The sequence below is a fragment of the Lissotriton vulgaris genome, chromosome 2_1, assembly GCF_964263255.1.
Source record: "Lissotriton vulgaris chromosome 2_1, aLisVul1.2, whole genome shotgun sequence".
NCBI classification, from domain to species: domain Eukaryota; kingdom Metazoa; phylum Chordata; class Amphibia; order Caudata; family Salamandridae; genus Lissotriton; species Lissotriton vulgaris.
In genome coordinates this window covers 1,802,945,456-1,802,962,194 of record NC_141687.1, presented here as the reverse complement: position 1 = coordinate 1,802,962,194, position 16,739 = coordinate 1,802,945,456, and the positions used below count along the sequence as shown (strand labels likewise).

At 49.5% G+C, this 16,739-nt stretch overlaps 1 protein-coding gene across 11 annotated transcripts in view; it reads left to right on the top strand.

Annotated features, from left to right (window-relative positions):
* The window catches only part of NAP1L4 (nucleosome assembly protein 1 like 4), a 1,422,554-nt gene that overhangs the window by 462,447 nt on the left and 943,368 nt on the right, over positions 1-16,739 (top strand). For all 11 annotated transcript variants that reach the window (XM_086957864.1, XM_086957862.1, XM_086957858.1 and 8 more), the window contains one exon: positions 596-677. In XM_086957864.1, coding sequence (XP_086813990.1) covers positions 596-677 — 82 coding nt within the window. The remainder of the gene's footprint in view (positions 1-595; positions 678-16,739) is intronic.

The window sequence follows — 16,739 nt, the reverse complement described above, 5'->3', positions numbered from 1 at the left end:
CCCTCGAATATGAACTGCAAGATCTGCAACTGGAATTTTCACGTGACCACTACAGTGCCAGTGGTCAACAGCTTTCCATGTCATCGTGTTTTCTTTTGTGTACAGTCAGAGCTAACTCTTAACTTCTCATTCTTTACATGTGCCTTATCAGCATATTTACATTTACTCATTGATTTAGCGCAGATGTTGTGTATTATAAAAACATCATGAATTTATAGTGAGTTACTACATCTTACTTTACATTTCCCTTTAAAAAGTTAGCTTCTCTTTTTTTTCGTCTCATTTTTCCACACCGGTTGCTTTATTTCTTTTTTGCTTAGTCACTTAATGAATAGTTTAGTTACAATTTTTGATGTGCCAAGAACAGTATCGTGCTTATTGCCAAAAATAGTGCACCTGATTATAAATTAACTGAAAAGATAGAAAACCCATTCTTCCACGAGCCAATAAAAATTCAGGGTGCTATCGCTCTAGAGTAACTTTCATTTGATGTATATGATCTTGCAGCAGGAGTTATTGTTATTTATATCACTTTCTCTGCACATTAATTTGAGATTGAATTGTAAATGTTTTTTTTGTTTCTCTTGTTTTATAGACAAGCTGGCAGAAAATGTTTTACAGAACTCTCAAGTTCGTATTGAACATGTGTCTGAAACGCCTTCAAGTTACATTGAAACGTAAGAATGTCCTATTTCTTACAATCTCTTCTTTTCCTTCTCATCTATAGGGAAATGAATGCAAACCAAAGGAGGTGCACTTTGTTTATTTAGTAATTTAGGTATCTGAAAGAAACAGGTTAGTATTAGATTCCTTACCTTCGAATATCCCCAGGCGTCAGACTGGATCCGGAAACTTTTGCGTAGCAGTACCCTTGCGCGTCGGTAGGCGTCCTCTGCGGCTCCGCGTCCGTCGTCGGGATGACGTCGCCGGAGTACTTAGACGCCGCCCTCGCTCGCTGACTTCGGTTCCTATTTTTTCCACGCCAGCAAGCGCCAATTTGGGAACAGTGGTACCCTTTTTGACTAAACTTTTTGGGATCATTTTTGATTATTTCTCGAAGTCGAATGACTCCGACGGTGCCGGTAGGGATGCCCGGGTTTAAACCCTGCGTCGACTGCAGCCGACTGATGTCGGTTACCGACCCCCATCGCCGATGTCTTCATTGCCTGGGGCCCGACCACGATGACAAGTCGTGCCCCGACTGCCGGGCCTTGACGTCGAAGGCTAGGCGGTAGCGGTCCCGCAAGCACCTCGAGCTCCGTTTGAGATCCCGGTCCGACACCACTCCTCGAGCTCCAAGTCCTCAGGTAAGAGGCACAAGAAGTCGAAGAGGCGACATCGCTCTTCCGACTCCCCCCGACGCGGCCGGGGGTTTGGGCGACACCGCCCACGCGGCTCCGTCGGAGCCGCAGGCGTCTCCGCCTGCTCCATACCCACCGGTCCTTGGGCAGCACACGACGCCGGAGGAGATTGAGGCGTTCCTCACGGCCATGAGGTCGCTCACTCCTCCGTCGGGTTCCGCTGCGCCTTCGGGCCAAGCGGCTACGACTGGGAGCCCAAGCGGGCTGTGTGCTTCGGCCCCAGGGCCGTCGGGTGCTTCGGCCCCGGCGCCGACTTCGGTCCCGACGCCGCAGGGCCCAGCGGATCCGGTTCCGAATCCGGCTCATCGCCGATCGACCTCACGACCTCGCCGGCGCCGGCCCCCAGGGTGTCGCCCCCGGCGCCGTCCCAGGATGACGTAGTCCCCGGTCCTCCCCTCGATCTCGACGCCACTCTCGACGCCGATGGGAGATTTCTACTTCCATGACCCGGCCCCATCATTTGACCCTGAGTACCAGGAGATGGGTGGCGAGGCGGATTGTCCACCCAGCCCACCCCCGAGAGCCTGGTTACACAGGCCTCCAACTCCCAGACCACATTCACGACGTCTCCCCCAATCAGGAATCCAAGAGGTACGGACAGTATGGCAAAAAGATGTTCTCCTCACTGAGTTTTGGGTTGCGGTCCGGTAACACAGCGTGCCTCGTCGGCCGTTATACCCACTCTCTGTGGGACACGGTCGCGGACGTGCTGCCACAATGTCCGGAGGAGGCCCGGATAAAACTCGCCCAAGCCTTTGCGGAGGGTCGAGATGCGGCACGGTACTCCATCCGATGTGGGCTGGATACAACGGACTCGCTAGGTAGAGTAATGGCAACGATGGTGGCGATTCGTCGCCACGCCTGGCTGAGGTCCGCCAACTTTTCGGCTGATGTCCAAAACACCCTTGTGGACATGCCGTTTGATGGCCGTCGCCTTTTTGGCGACAAGGCAGACTGAGCGCTTTAAGGACTCCAGGGCTACGACCAAGTCCTGGGGCCTGTCGGCCCCGCGCCAGCAACCTGTTGCCTTTCTCTCCTTTCGTGGCCAAGGAAGGGGCGCCCCCACATGTCCTGCCAGCCACGGGCTGCAGACTAATATCCAGGGCGGTGGCGGGCGGGGTACCCGCTGTGACGTGCCAGGGGACAGCGGCGAGGCCAGTCCACATCCACCCCCTCATCACCCGCCTCAAAGCCCTCCTAGTCCGAGCTTTCAGGCCCACGTGACGCCAGTGGGGGGCAGGGCTCTGCATCACCTCCTCCACTGGCGCAACATCACATCGGACAGGTGGGTGCTGCAAATCGTCCTAAGGGGCTACTCCCTCTTCTTCGAGGCGACCCCTCCAGCCATGCCACAGCAGTAGCACCGCATGTCGGGGGATCACTTGAATCTTCTGCGAGAGGAAGTTACGACCCTCTTGGCCAAGGGGGCCACCGAGCGCGTTCCTGGGCCAGAAGTAAGGTGTGGTTTTTACTCCCATTACTTTCTGGTTCCCAAGAAGGGCAAAGGGGGCCTACGCCCTATCTTGGACCTGCGGAATGTCAACGGCTTCCTCCGGAAGGAGAGGTTCAAGATGCTGACACTGGCTCAGGTCTTAGCTGCCCTGGACCCGGGAGACTGGATGGTAGCGTTGGACTTGCAGGACACTTATTTCCACATCCCCGTCCTGCCGGCCCACCGGCACTACCTGCGTTTCACGGTAGGCCACGAGCACTTTCAGTTTACCGTGCTCCCCTTCGGCCTTACCTGCGCCCCACGGGTGTTCACGAAAGTGATGGCGGTGGCCACAGCTCATCTGCGCAGGTTAGGGGTTTCAGTCTTCCCCTACCTCGACGACTGGTTGTTGAAGGCGGGCTCGCCCCAGACAGTCGTCAGCCACCTCCAGACTACGGCCGACCTCCTGCACCTGCTGGAGTTCTCCATCAATGTGCCGAAGTCACACCTGTGTCCCTCTCAGAAGCTCCTCTTCATCGGAGCGGTTCTAGACTCGGCGCAGTTTCGGGTTTATCCTCCCGAACAGTTGGTTCGGGATATTCAGGCTCTGATTCTGATCTTTCAGCCGTTATCCCGAGTCTCGGTCAGGTTGACGCTGCGGCTTCTGGGGCTGATGCCTCCTGCATCCTTCTGGTGCATCACGCCAGGTGGTGGATGCGGGCTCTGCAGGGGGACCTGAAGTTTCAGTGGGCTCAGCATCAGGGCAACTTGGCCGACCATATCTTGATCTCGGAGGGCACTGCAAGACCGTTGCAGTGGTGGCTCACGGACCACGATTGGGTCAGCGGCAGATCCCTCTCCCTACCCCAACCGGAGCACGTAGTTGTGACGGACGCGTCCCTCCAGGGCTGGGGAAGCCACATTGGAGAGGCGGAGATCAGAGGCCTCTGGTCTCCGGCGGAGTCCCGTGTCCATATCAACCTTCTGGAGCTGCGGGCGATCCGGCTTGCACTGAAGGCATTCCTCCCCTCTGTCCGGGGAGTGTAGTGCAGGTGTTCACGGACAACACCCCCGCCATGTGGTACTGCAACAAACAGGGCGGGGTGGGGTCGTGGACCCTATGCCAGGAGGCTCTGCGCATCTGGCAGTGGCTGGAACATCAGGGCGATACCCTGGTGGTTCAACACCTGGCAGGTTCCCTGAACACCAGGGCGGATGAACTCAGCCGTCGGTGCATGATGGATCACGAATGGCGTCTGAACTCGGACGTGGCGCAAGGCCTCTTTCAGCAGTGGGAAGAACCTTGGTTAGATCTATTCGCCACAGAAGAGAACGCACAATGTCATCAGTTCTGCGCTTTGGAATTTCCAAGGCGGCACTCGCTCGGAGACGCTTTTCGTCACGAGTGGAGTTGTGGTCTGTTGTACGCCTTTCCGCCTATACCACTTCTGCCCAGAGTGCTGAAGATCAGGCGCGACCGGGCCCAAATCATCCTTGTGGCTCCAGACTGGGCACAGAGGTTCTGGTATCCCGAGCTACTCAGCATGTCTGTCGATCCCCCGATTCGTCTGCCCCTTCGGGAGGACCTTCTGCCGCAGCAGCAGGGGACGGTCCTCCACCCGAACCTGTCCAGTCTCCACTTACATGCGTGGAGATTGAGCGGCGGCAGTTGAGGCCATTTGACTTGACTCCTGAAGTCTGTAATGTCATTCTGGCAGCCAGGCGTCCCTCCACAAAATCGGTATAGGCCTGCAGGTGGAACAAATTTGTGGCATGGTGCACAGCAAAGGCTGTGGATCCCCTTTCTGCCCCTCTTTCAGAGGTTCTCCTCTTTCTTCTTTGTCTTGCCATCACCTCTGCCAGGAGAGTGAGTGAGCTCCAGGCCCTTTATTCTAAGCCTCCTTTCCTTTCAGTCCATCCCGACAAAGTTGTGTTGCGGACGCGACCCTCTTTCCTGCCCAAGATAGTCACAGCCTTCCACATCGGGCAGTCCATCACTTTGCCCACCTTCTTTCCGCCACCGCATCCCTGCCCTCGAAAGAGGAACAGAGGCTCCACCGTCTGGACCCAAAACGTGCGCTCTCCTTCTATCTGGATCGCACATGCCAGTTCCTGGTGGATGACCAACTCTTTGTTGGTTATGTGGGCGCTAAGAAGGGACGGGCGGTGCACAAACAAACCATTTCTCGATGGGTCGTCTTGTGCATCAAGGCTTGTTACTCTTTGGCTCGAAAGGAGCCTCCTGTGGGGCTTCGTGCTCATTCCACACGGGCCACGGCGGCTACTACTACCCTGGGCTGGGGAGTCCCCTTGCAGGACATCTGTCAGGCAGCTACGGGGGCCTCGCTGCACACGTTCGCAAGACACTACTGCCTGGACAGCCAAGTCCGGAGAGATGGCTTCTTTGGCCGTTCGGTTCTCCAGGACTTTCTGGTGTGATCATTGGTTCGCAGACCCACTACTGGGGTTGGTATTGCTGGGGTATCTATTCTAAGGTAAGGAATCTAATACTAACCTGTTTCATTCAGATGCACAATTTACTTACCTTCGGTAACAATATATCTGTAAGAAACAGTAGTTAGTATTAGATTCCTTACCGCCCCACCCATCCTCCCGGTTCTGCGAACCGATATCTAGGGTTAAGGTCATCCCCTTTCACGGCCCTAGTTTCATGGCACCAGTGTTGGTTTTTATCATGGCTCTGCGTTTCTGGCGCGGAAAAAGCTATGTATAAGAACTTATGTCAGCGCGCGAGGGCCGCGTCTAAGTACTCCTGCGACGTCATCCCGGCGCCCACGACGCCAACGACAGACGCGGAGCCACAGATGACGCCTACCGATGCGCAAGGGTACTGCTACGCAAAAGTTTCCGGATCCAGTCTGACGCCTTTGGGTATTCTAAGGTAAGGAATCTAATACTAACTACTGTTTCTTACAGATATATCGTTACCGAAGGTAAGTAACTTGTGCAACACACATAACCATAGTGTGGGGGCAACTAATCAGATCGCTCTAAATTAAGAAATTGTGAATATATAATATGCATACATGACATATTTATTGGAAAGACGTCTATAGACTGTGTAACACCAACATAGCAGTTAAACTGCTAATATGAATCGGGTACATTTGTTAGGAAAATTGATTGGCAAATGGTTTAAAAGCCTTCTGTGTAGTAGTCGGGATCCCACTGTCAAAAGTGAAACATTTTGAGAGTGTTTGAAGGAGAAGGAATCTTGCATTACAAGTTCTCATATAAAATGTCTTCTGTGCTAAATTCTCACACTTTATTTTATCAAAACATAATTCCTTTGAAGAACAACTTCAGAAGTCTGGAGTGCTTTTATCCTGTGATAGAAATGTTATATCCATAATAGATCTGTGGCTCAGATAGCAAAAGGCTAGTGATAAATGGAACTTCAAGATTTTCGCATAAAATACTTCCCAATGTGCTTCTCAAGATCTTTAAACGTGGGGTTCTAAACATTGTACTTAAAAATCAAACTGTAGACATTTGAAGTGTTTGTACGCAGAGTGTCAAATGTACAAAGCTTTTTACCAGTTGCAAACCCTCTTATTCAGTAAAACAGAGGGTAGCGGCTGGTAAAAAAAAAGACTTAGGCTAATGTGCTAACACATACTATGATTTGGAAAACGTTTTCTGAATTGAAAAACGGTTTTGAAAATAGTTCTGTCTTTGACAGAGCCGTGTTTTAGGAACCCCTTCCAAATATCAAATTAATAAGTTACCAGCTCCCAATTTGTAGTAGTAACTTATTCACAAAGGAGGAACGATCCCCCTTTGATTAATTTTTCTTTGGGAACCAGAGTGGCAGCTGTATGATCAGTGGAAATGGTCCAGGGGACCTCTGCCCACTCTCACTTATGTTTATCAAAATTGGAAAAAAAAATATAGCTTTATTTTTAAGTAGCCCAGTTTCCTTTACGGAAACTGGTCTGCTTATAAAAAATAGTTTTGCAGTTTTGAAATTCAGTCACAGAGATAATGCTCTACTGCTCCATCAGGCCTCCATCCCTGTTTCCAATCGTAGGGGGGCTAAATTGTGACCTGCCTAATTAATATTCATTAGTCAGGTGGTTATTCTATAACCCCCTCAATTCCTTATTTTGCAGACCTATTAGTACATTGTAAATAATTTGCAAAACTATTAGTACATAGGTCAGTTCGTTAAATTGGAAACTGCCGCAAAATGCCGGGTCTACTTTTGGAACCTCTTTTTGCGACTGGTATTTTAATACATCACCAAGAATACATTTAAATTCAAGCAGTACGTTCCCAAACAAATGATTTATGTTAAAGAAGCAGGCAAAAAACATAATTCGAGCAATAGAGGAGTTCAGTGTTAATTGCAAAATTATCCCAGACTTGACGGCACTAGGATAATAAGATAAGGGACAATATAGCCACCAGTCAAAAGGTCTAATGAAAAACTCAGAATGGCATTGTAGAAAATCCAAGCCTCCATGGCCCTCGAGGATATTAGTTACCCCAATGATCAAGCAACTTATACATTCAAACTCATTCTAGAAAAAAGTATGTATTCCCAGGTATCATGAACATGCTCTAAAGAATTATTATTGGACTTTAACAATTCAACTAACTTTAGTCAAATTGCCAACACCATTTTTTGTTAACATTTTGGAAAATGTTGTACCACTCAATTTGGCACTTCCTTTGAAAATTACTTTTTTAAGACATAATTAGGTAGGGTTTCGTCCGGTGTGTTGCACAAAAGCTGTTTCTGCTGCAATATGTAACCAGATTTTCACCAATACATTTCATTTTTGTGCAACTACATACTATTCAAAACTGTGGAACCACGCTTAGACAAAAAAAATCACATTGATGACTAAGCTGTCAGTTTAATGATACTTAAGTTATGCAGTTTATTTAATTGACGTAACAAATCTAAAATTGTTTTGCAGGCAGGGCTTGAATGTACCGTCATTATTATCCTTTGCTGATTTGGGGTGAACACTTACTGTACCAACCTTTGCTTGGATGGACTTATAGGAAGCATCCTACCACTAGTTCCATGTCAGTTGTTCAGTCATCCCTAGATTAGCTGTTGCTGAGAAATAAGACCGTATAATTAGGCAGTATGAGTCAATAAAACTGTTTTCAACAAATCATGTGCTGAAACCTTGACATCATGCACATCAAATATTCCCTGGTACTCCTCTCTTGCATTCAAGTGTATGCTACTCCATTTGTACTTGTGTCTACCCCAAATGATAAGCTTTATCTCAGTAGGGATTACAAGACACTTGATATCACATTTAAAAAAACATTCCAACTAAATATCAAGTTATGCTGAAACAAATGTGGGCTTCAACCATCAAAATCGAAGCTTAACATTTCACCGTATTTATTTTGGAGGTTTAACTGCTGGGTGAAGTTTCCTGGATACATGTGACATCTTTCTGCAGGTGTTTGGGACCATCTTTTTTTCCCTGAGAAGACTTTGTAGATGATGGAGAGAAATCAGGGTCCCCGTGGGATCCGGTGTCGCCAAAACGCTTGGTAGACAGTATGGAGGTCTTGGAGCCTTATATAAGGCACATCCTCGACGTATCTTTCGGATCGGGAAAGCTGCCGGACGGATGGAAACAGGCGGTGGTGCTCCCGCTCCGGAAGAAACCCCACTTAGGCTTCGAGGTATTAGAAAATCTGAGGCCCATCTCCCTCCTGCCTTTTCTGTCAAAAGTGGCGGAAAAGGTGGTTAATACCCAAATTATGAAGCACGTGGAGGAAAGGGGACTGCTCCATGCGACGCAGTTTGGCTTCAGGCCACGACACTCCACCGAGTCCGCCCTTCTCATGGCCACGGAACATCTGAGAGAGGGCGTGGATGCAGGCCAAACTATGGCTCTGATCTTGTTGGACCTCAGCGCGGCGTTCGACACTGTAGCACATAACATCTTGCTACAGTGTCTGCACAGAGGTGGCATCTCTGGCACCGCGCTGAGATGGATCCAAGACTTTCTCAATGGGAGAAGTTTTCAAGTCAGGCAGGGAGACTGCTACTCAAGGGGGGTGCCTTTGGGCCAAGGCGTGCCGCAGGGCTCGTCATTGAGCCCTACCCTCTTTAATATGTATGTCGCGCCTGTTGCCTCGATCGTGGAGAGCCATGGCCTCCAACTGGTCTCCTACGCCGACGACACGCAGCTGGTGATCTCCCTGTCGCAGGCGCCCTGTCTTGCTGCCGATGGCTTCCGTTCGTGCATGAAAGATCTAGCCGAATGGATGGCCAATAATTGCTTGAAGCTGAACGGCAGCAAGACAGAGGTGCTGGTGGTGGGGAGAGCCCAGTCTGCCTGGTCGCCGGCATGGTGGCCCTCCTGCCTTGGACCTACCCCAACCCCGTGCCTAGAGGCGCGCAATTTGGGGGTGTGGTTTGACGTAGGGCTCACATTTGCCCCCCAGATTAATCGGGTGGTGGGAGTCTGTTTCGGGATTCTGAAGAAGCTGAGAAAGGTCCTGGACTTACTCCCGCTTGAAGCACGTCAAACCCTGGTTCATGCCCTGGTGACAGCTAGGTCGGACTATGGAAACCTGCTGTACCTGGGGGCTCCAGAAAAAAGCATGGCCCGGCTGCAAGTGCTGCAGAATGCGGCAGCGCGTCTGATTCTCAGACTGCCTAAAAGGGCGCCTTCTAAGGCGGCCCTCCAGCAGCTACACTGGCTCCCGGTGAGGAGAAGAGTGGAGTATAAAGCCCTCTGCACCTGTCATCGCATTGTGAATGGCAGGGCACCCGCCCCTCTGACGAATTTGATCAAAGCGTACATACCTACACGTGCGCTTAGATCTACAGGGGGCGGCCTACTGAGGATTCCAAGAATTAGGAAGGCCCGCATGGGAGGCAGGTCTTTTAGATACTTGGCGGCAACCAACTGGAACAAACTGCCAACGGACCTGCGCTTGGAACCAGAGGAGGCTAGATTCCGGGCAAAACTAAAAACCTATCTTTACAGTAAATAATGGCCCGCGTAGTTCCTGTGTTCCCTGTCATCTGCCTATTCCCACTTTCAGCGCGTGGACACGCCGGTGTGCGTAATCGCAGCGCTCTACAAATGTCCCAATAATAATAATAATAATAATAATAAATATGAATTTGATCATGGTGTATCCTTTAGTTTTTCTTTGTGAATACCTTGACATGTTTGATCACTGTGGTACTTTATTCATTTATAACGGCTTAGTTTCGTCCAATCAAATGTTCTAGGGTACATTGGGTTGCTTACAATAAAACAGAAAAGGACACACAGACAACAAAAACTCCAATTCATGATTGAAAAGGCGGCTTTAAAAGATTTTGTGACGATGAAACTTTGAGCGTGAACTCAGAAGCTGATCTTTGAAGACATATTCATATCGATTATGTGTATTAGGAGAAATTGGCTTTGTGCAACTTTGTGGGAAAATCTCAATGCAGATATCAGCATTTTTGTTAATGTTAAAACCAGAGGACCACCATTAGCTGATAATCCTGTATCTCAAATGTACTTGAATATTGATAAACAATGTTTTAACTGACTTGCAGAGATTCCTCACTTTTGTATTCCCCGGTGCAGCTCTCTGGCACAGACAAGTGGTGCCAATTCTGTTGCAATATCAGCAATTGAGTTGTAATTACATCACAGGGATCATAAAGCCTCAAGACCAGGCATTCAAGTTGTTCAGTTTTTCCACACCTATCAAGCTATCTGGAACCTTGCTCTCTTGTGAGTGATGTCTCAGAGTTCAAATTTTCTATTGTTCTAAATGGTCATTTCCTCTCCTAAAAGATCAGGCTTTAAGCCATGTGGGCTTTATGATGATCATATATCTATCACGGACCTGGGCAGCAACTCTTGACTCGAGACAAGATATGTACACGTGTGATATCTGTTGAGGAGTGCACTGTACGGCCCTCAAAGACGGCAAAGCCAAACTCTTAATTATTTTTTCTGAAGAGGGAGTGGAAGTTGATCTTGGACAAGGTCGAGATCATGACAGAGACCAAGGTCCAGACTCGCAATCTACTCCCTCTACCAAGTCTTGAAAGAAGAAGCACTGTTGAGAAACCTAGCAATGATGGGCTGGTGAGAGGCACCTGGTGGTGGTTCGGGTGCCAGCGGTCGATGGGCGCGCTCTACTGCAAATCTTGAAACCCTGTCGACAATGCGCCCTCTGGCATCCGGGACTTGGTCCAGTTCTCGATGAGGGTCCCCTCCTGACCTTGTTCAGTCCCCTTAGGAAAGCTCACCAGACAGAGATTGATACGCCTCGATCGATTTTCAGCGTTGTTTGCCCTCCTATGGAGTTCCCTTGTGTGGGATCGAAGCTGCGAGACTTGCTATTTCAATTGGTGTACCTCATCCTCAACTGTGGAGAGGTTGGATTCAGCTTCTGATATACGGGCCGTTACGTTGCGGAGGTCTTGCCGCATGAGGGCCATGTCAACTTGAACCTCACCTATTTTGTTTTCGACAGTCCTGTGAAGAGTAAATGGCCTGGAGGATTGTGTTAAGATCTCCTTCTGTTAGCGTGTTTTCTCTGGGATAGCTTTGGTGGGTCCTGGGCCATTGGAAGTGTAATGGTCTATTTTGGTTTGTGCCGTGGATGCTTTCGCCCCTCTATCTTTCCCCACGTGAGTGGAAGCAGTGAGCAACACCTCTGCTGGACTGTTGTTGGACCCCACAGCCAGTCACCACTTGGGGTCTAGGGTCAGTCACAGGTGCGGCCCCTGTCAATCGTGGGGGGAAGCACCTGGATCTTTTCAGGTGGGGATGTGCGTGGCCAGGCGCAGCCCTGGCGTTTTTAAGCAGTTAGGCGTCCCCTCGCCTCCTCTAGATGTGGCGAGCCAGGGCCTCCGAGGACCCGGGGTTCCCGGCCGAGAAGCGGGTAACTTGTGGACCGAGGGCTTCCGACGAACGAGTCTCTCATTTCTTCGTTAGCGGTCTCCTCGAAGGCGCCAATGGGGACATGATTGTGCTATCTCTGTTCAGGTCCTCTCTTGCTTCTGAGGTCAGCTTGTATCGATGTTGAGGATGCTTGTCTTGCAGTATGGATGGGCCAGTGACCAGCTGGCCCTATTGTCTCCCCGAGACCCGCGGTGAGGTTTTACCCTGGCTGGGTTCGGGCTGCTACGTTCGATGCCTTTCCCCACTTTGCCTTGGCTTGATTTGGTCACTTATCTTCCAGGGGATCCTCATGAATAGTTATAAGCACTGAATATTCCTGCCCACGTGCGGGGACCCCGGAAATAATATAAAAATATATATGGAAATCAGATATTTCTAGCTCCACATATATGTATGTACATGTATAATTTTTCTCACACCAATGCAGCCCCAAAACTGAGGCTAAACAACGTAAATACTCATACATAGACTATATTAGCAAGTATATATAAAAAAAAATTAGATCAAAGAGCTCTTGAACTCTGTGTTTAAATGAGCAAAACACTCATAAATCCTGAAAATAGCTAATAAATAGACATTTTTAGGCCACAGGCTGCTTTGTAAAGCAACAGCATAGAAAATAAAAGCATTTTCAACAAAAACTGGCACCGTGCCTTTAAGGCAGCCATGACCCCTGGCTTCCCATCATGCCTCAGGGGTGACAGTTAGGTCAGTTCTTTCTGGCTCCTTCAGTCAGGACCCTGGTTTAACAGCTCTTACCTTTTTTTACTTTTGGTCAAAAATACTTTGTAGTTTTCCTCAATTTTCGCTTTCACTCGACGGCTTTTAGGCTTAGAGTGTTATTGCTGCCTTTTTTTTACTTTAAAAAAGAATATTTTTGTCAAAATGCCTTCTCATTGACACCTGCCCTTCCTGTGGGGAGAAGAAGGCCAGGACTGATATACACCCTGTGTGTATCCTCTGTCTCCCTGAGACACTTTCTGCAGATAACCTGTGAACACTGCAAGACTCTATCTAGGAGAACCCTCAAGGACAGAGAGAGGATAAAGATCTATGGCCTCTCTGAATGAGGTAGGTCTCCTAAGAGACAGAAAAAAACGAAGGACTCGATCGACGTCGAGTGAAGTCCCGACTTGTTCTCCTTCGACGTCGAAGCTTCCAACGGCGACGAAGACTATGTCGAAGATGAGACATCTTCCTTCGACGGCGAAGACTTCAGCGTTGAGATCCAAGGTACCTCCGCTGGCGTTTACTGGGCGACGCTAAGCGTCGAGGGAGAGGTCTCCGTTGAGGCACAGAAGCTCAACGTCGAGACAGCCGTTGTCGACGCTGCATCACCGGCTTTCGACGGCGAAGTCTCCTCCATCGGCGCCTAGTCAGCAGCGTTCAGCGTCGAGGCACACTCCGTCGTCGCCTAGTCAATGGCGTTCGACGTCGAGGCACTCTGTCGACGCCGCACCGCCGACGTTCGACGTCAAAGCATCCTCAGTCGGCGTCGAAGCATCCTCCATTGCGTCGAAGCATCCTTAGTCGACGTCAAAGCACCGACTCTCAACGTAGTCATATGTCGTCGACTTCTCAACACCGAAGTCTGACGTCGAAACAGGTCTCTCCATCTATCTTCGGCGCAGCTTCCATCATCGGTGTCGAGGCCGTTTCTGCTCAGGTCCACGTCAATCCAGAAAACTACGACGTCGAGTTTGCCAAATCTGTTGATAGGTCACAGGCCGCCATCGCAACAGAGATTGCCACAGTCGGCGTCGGCTGCGGAAGGAGAAATGGCCTCAGGGAGACTATGTAGGTCTAATGAACATTCTCCTGGGTGCAGGAGTCCTTCTGCTAAACTGAAGAGGGGTCCAGCGGATCAGACATCACAGAGTCGCCCAGGATCCCGCTCTAGAGGCCCTTCTAGAGGGAACAAGCCTCCAGTGAGCCTTTCATCATCTTCTTCAGGCTCTCGCTCTTCTCACTGTAATAGGTCTCCGGATGTGGTGATCTATTCCTCCAACAGTGAAAGATCAAGGCACTCTCCTGCTCGTTCGCTGCATGAACAGAGGAGATCACCTCCTCCAAAACGTTCGTCTACGAGGCGAGAAACTCAGAAGTTGCCTTCCGTCGGGTTGTCTTCAAAATGGTACAGGCCTCTTCATCACTGGGCGCCAGAGAAGGATCAGCGGCCAGGCTGGCATCAGATCAAGGCAGGCTAGCGTCCAGGCCCAGGGACAGATCGCCACCCCGGTGCGCTCCAGCAGACAGAGGTCCAGGTCTAAGAGCAGAAGAAGGGAATGCAGATCTCCGGCTTCTTCCTCTTTCCCTACTCAATCTCATAGGGATTATTTTCCGACCTTAACGGACAGTCTTCCATCGAGAATATCTCCAGTGGATGACATCTTTACTTTTCAAGACATCTTGGGCAGAGGGGGTCTTAAGCTGGGAGTTCACATAACAACTCATCAGACCAAAACCTCAGTCATTTTCGAGACTTTGCATTACAGGTCTGCGCCCAAACCTCTACTACCCTTGGTTCCGGGGATTATAGAACATGTATGGAGGTCTTGCTCACGCCAGCGTCAATAAAGACCGTCCCAGCGAGGATTCTCAAGAAGTATCGCTCGCCAGAGGAGGATCCACTATTCCTCAGAGCCGATCCGCCACCAGATTCGGTCATCATTGCAGCGGCGAGAAAATCCCATGCTGTAGCTTCCTCCTCCACAGTGCCTCCTGATAAGGAAAGCAAGTCGCAGGATTCATGGGAAAGAAGAGTCTGTAACACCTCAGCCTCACTTCTGAAGGTATCCAATGCGGAAGCGCTTTTGGGCCACTATGATAGGTCCCTGTGGGATTCTCTGCAGCGGTTCATCGAAAAACTCCTGCAAGAGGATCGAAAAGACTTTGAGGAGATTCTCTTGGAGGGCAACCAGGTCTCCAACCAGATCATCAGCGCTGCAGCAGACGGAGTGACCCTTTCAGCGCATGGCTATGCTCATGGGGTATGTGCAAGGAGGTCTTCCTGGTTACGTGTAACTGCCTTAAAACCAGAAGCTCAGTCCCGGATTTTGAACTTGCCTTTTTCAGGAACATCGTTATTTGGGGCAAGTAACGATGAAGAGATGCAGCGGATGAAGGCAGAATTAGACATTCTTAAAGCTGTGGGGCTTGAAAAGAAGAAAGAGTTTCGAAAAAGGTTTCGCCCCTACAATAAGGGCTCTTCCAAGCAGAGGGTTCAAACCCCTCAGTGGCAGAAGGGTCAGGACCAGCAGGGGCAGCAGAAGTCTCAAAATAGAGGCCGGTGTAATTCCAGAGGCGGTGCAAATCAGCCCCAGGGCAATAATTCCAACAAAGCCCAAGCCAAGCCATGAGTTCTTCCTTCCCCCAGCCCGTTAACCACTCCAGTGGGGGGAAGCATTGTACATCATATGGAAGAGTGGCATACCATTCCAAAAGATCGCTGGGTGTTAGCTACACTTCAGAATGGATACTGTCTTCATTTCCAACATCTGCCTCCACGCGTTCCTCCAATGCCAACATCAAGTCATCAGCTGAACCTTCTGAAAAAGGAGGTAGCTATCCTCCTCAAAAAGTCAGCCATCGAGAGGGTGCCAATCTCTCAAAGGGAGAAAGGAGTGTATACACGATATTTTCTAGTACGAAAAAAGGGCCAAAAGGCAGAATACAGACCCATTCTGGACTTGAGAACACTCAATCTGTATGTCAAGAAGGAAAGGTTTCGCATGTTTGCGCTTCAGCAAATATATCCACATCTCAGGAAAGTAGATTGGATGTGTTCGCTGGACCTTCAAGATGCATACTTTCATGTACCGATAGCACGCAATCACAGAAGATTCCTTCGGTTCCTGGTGGGGACCTACCACTATCAGTTCAAAGTCCTCCCGTTTGGGTTGAAGTCAGCCCCCGAGTGTTCACGAAGTGTGTCGCAGTGATAGCGACCGCTCTACGCCGCAGGGGTGTCTTTGTGTACCCATACCTGGATGACTGGCTGTTGAAAGGTCCTTCCCCAGACATTGTAAGAAATCAATTCCTGAGCTGCATCGACCTCTGCCACCGGTTGGAACTGCATGTCAACTTCAACAAGTCAATCTCACAGCCTACGCAGAAGATACATTTCCTAGGAGCGCTGCTAGACTCCGAGGTAGGAAATTGATGGGTCCTCCTTTTGAACCCATTCATAAAGCGACCTTTCAGCATATTTCCTGGAAGGCTGCTTTTTTGGTAGCAATCACGTCAGCCCGCAGGGTGAGCGAAATCCAAGCTCTGTGTTCCAAAGAGCTTTATACAGTGTTCCATCTGAATAGGGTGGTGTTGAGGACGCATCCCTCTTTTCTACCTAAGGTGGTGTCAGATATCCATGTAAACCAGACCATCTCTCTACCCATCTTTTTTCCCAATCGCTCCACTCCAGCTGAGAGGGCCCTGCATTCTTTGGACCTGAAAAGGGTTTAAAAATTCGATCTGGATAGGTCCAAATCTATACGTAAGTCTGATCAACTGTTTGTCAACTATGGATCGATCAGACCAGGTTGTGCAGCCTCGAAACATTCTATTTCAAGGTGGATAGTTTTGTGTATCAAGCTTGCCTATCAATTGGCGCAGAAGACCCTAGGGTTTTCTCCCAAGGCACATTCCACCAGAGGGAAATCGGCTACTACGGCTTTTCTTCATAATGTACCCATGTCTGAGATTTGTAAGGAGGCGACCTGGAGGTCCGTCTATACATTTACCAGACATTACTTTCTAGATTCAGACACTAGAGCAGATACCCAGGTAGACCAGGGCTCCTTGAGGAATCTGTTTAACGGCTGATTTTTCGGCTGTTACAATCTTTGGTTGGGTCATGTGTTTGTCACTTACCTGCAGGTGGTTGTTGGGCTTGCTATTCTATTCAGTGCTTATAACTATTGATGAGGATCCCCTGGAAGAGAAGGATGAGTTACTTGCCTGTAATCCTAGTTCTCTTCCAGGGGTATCCTCATCAAAGTTATAAGCAACCCACCCGCCTCC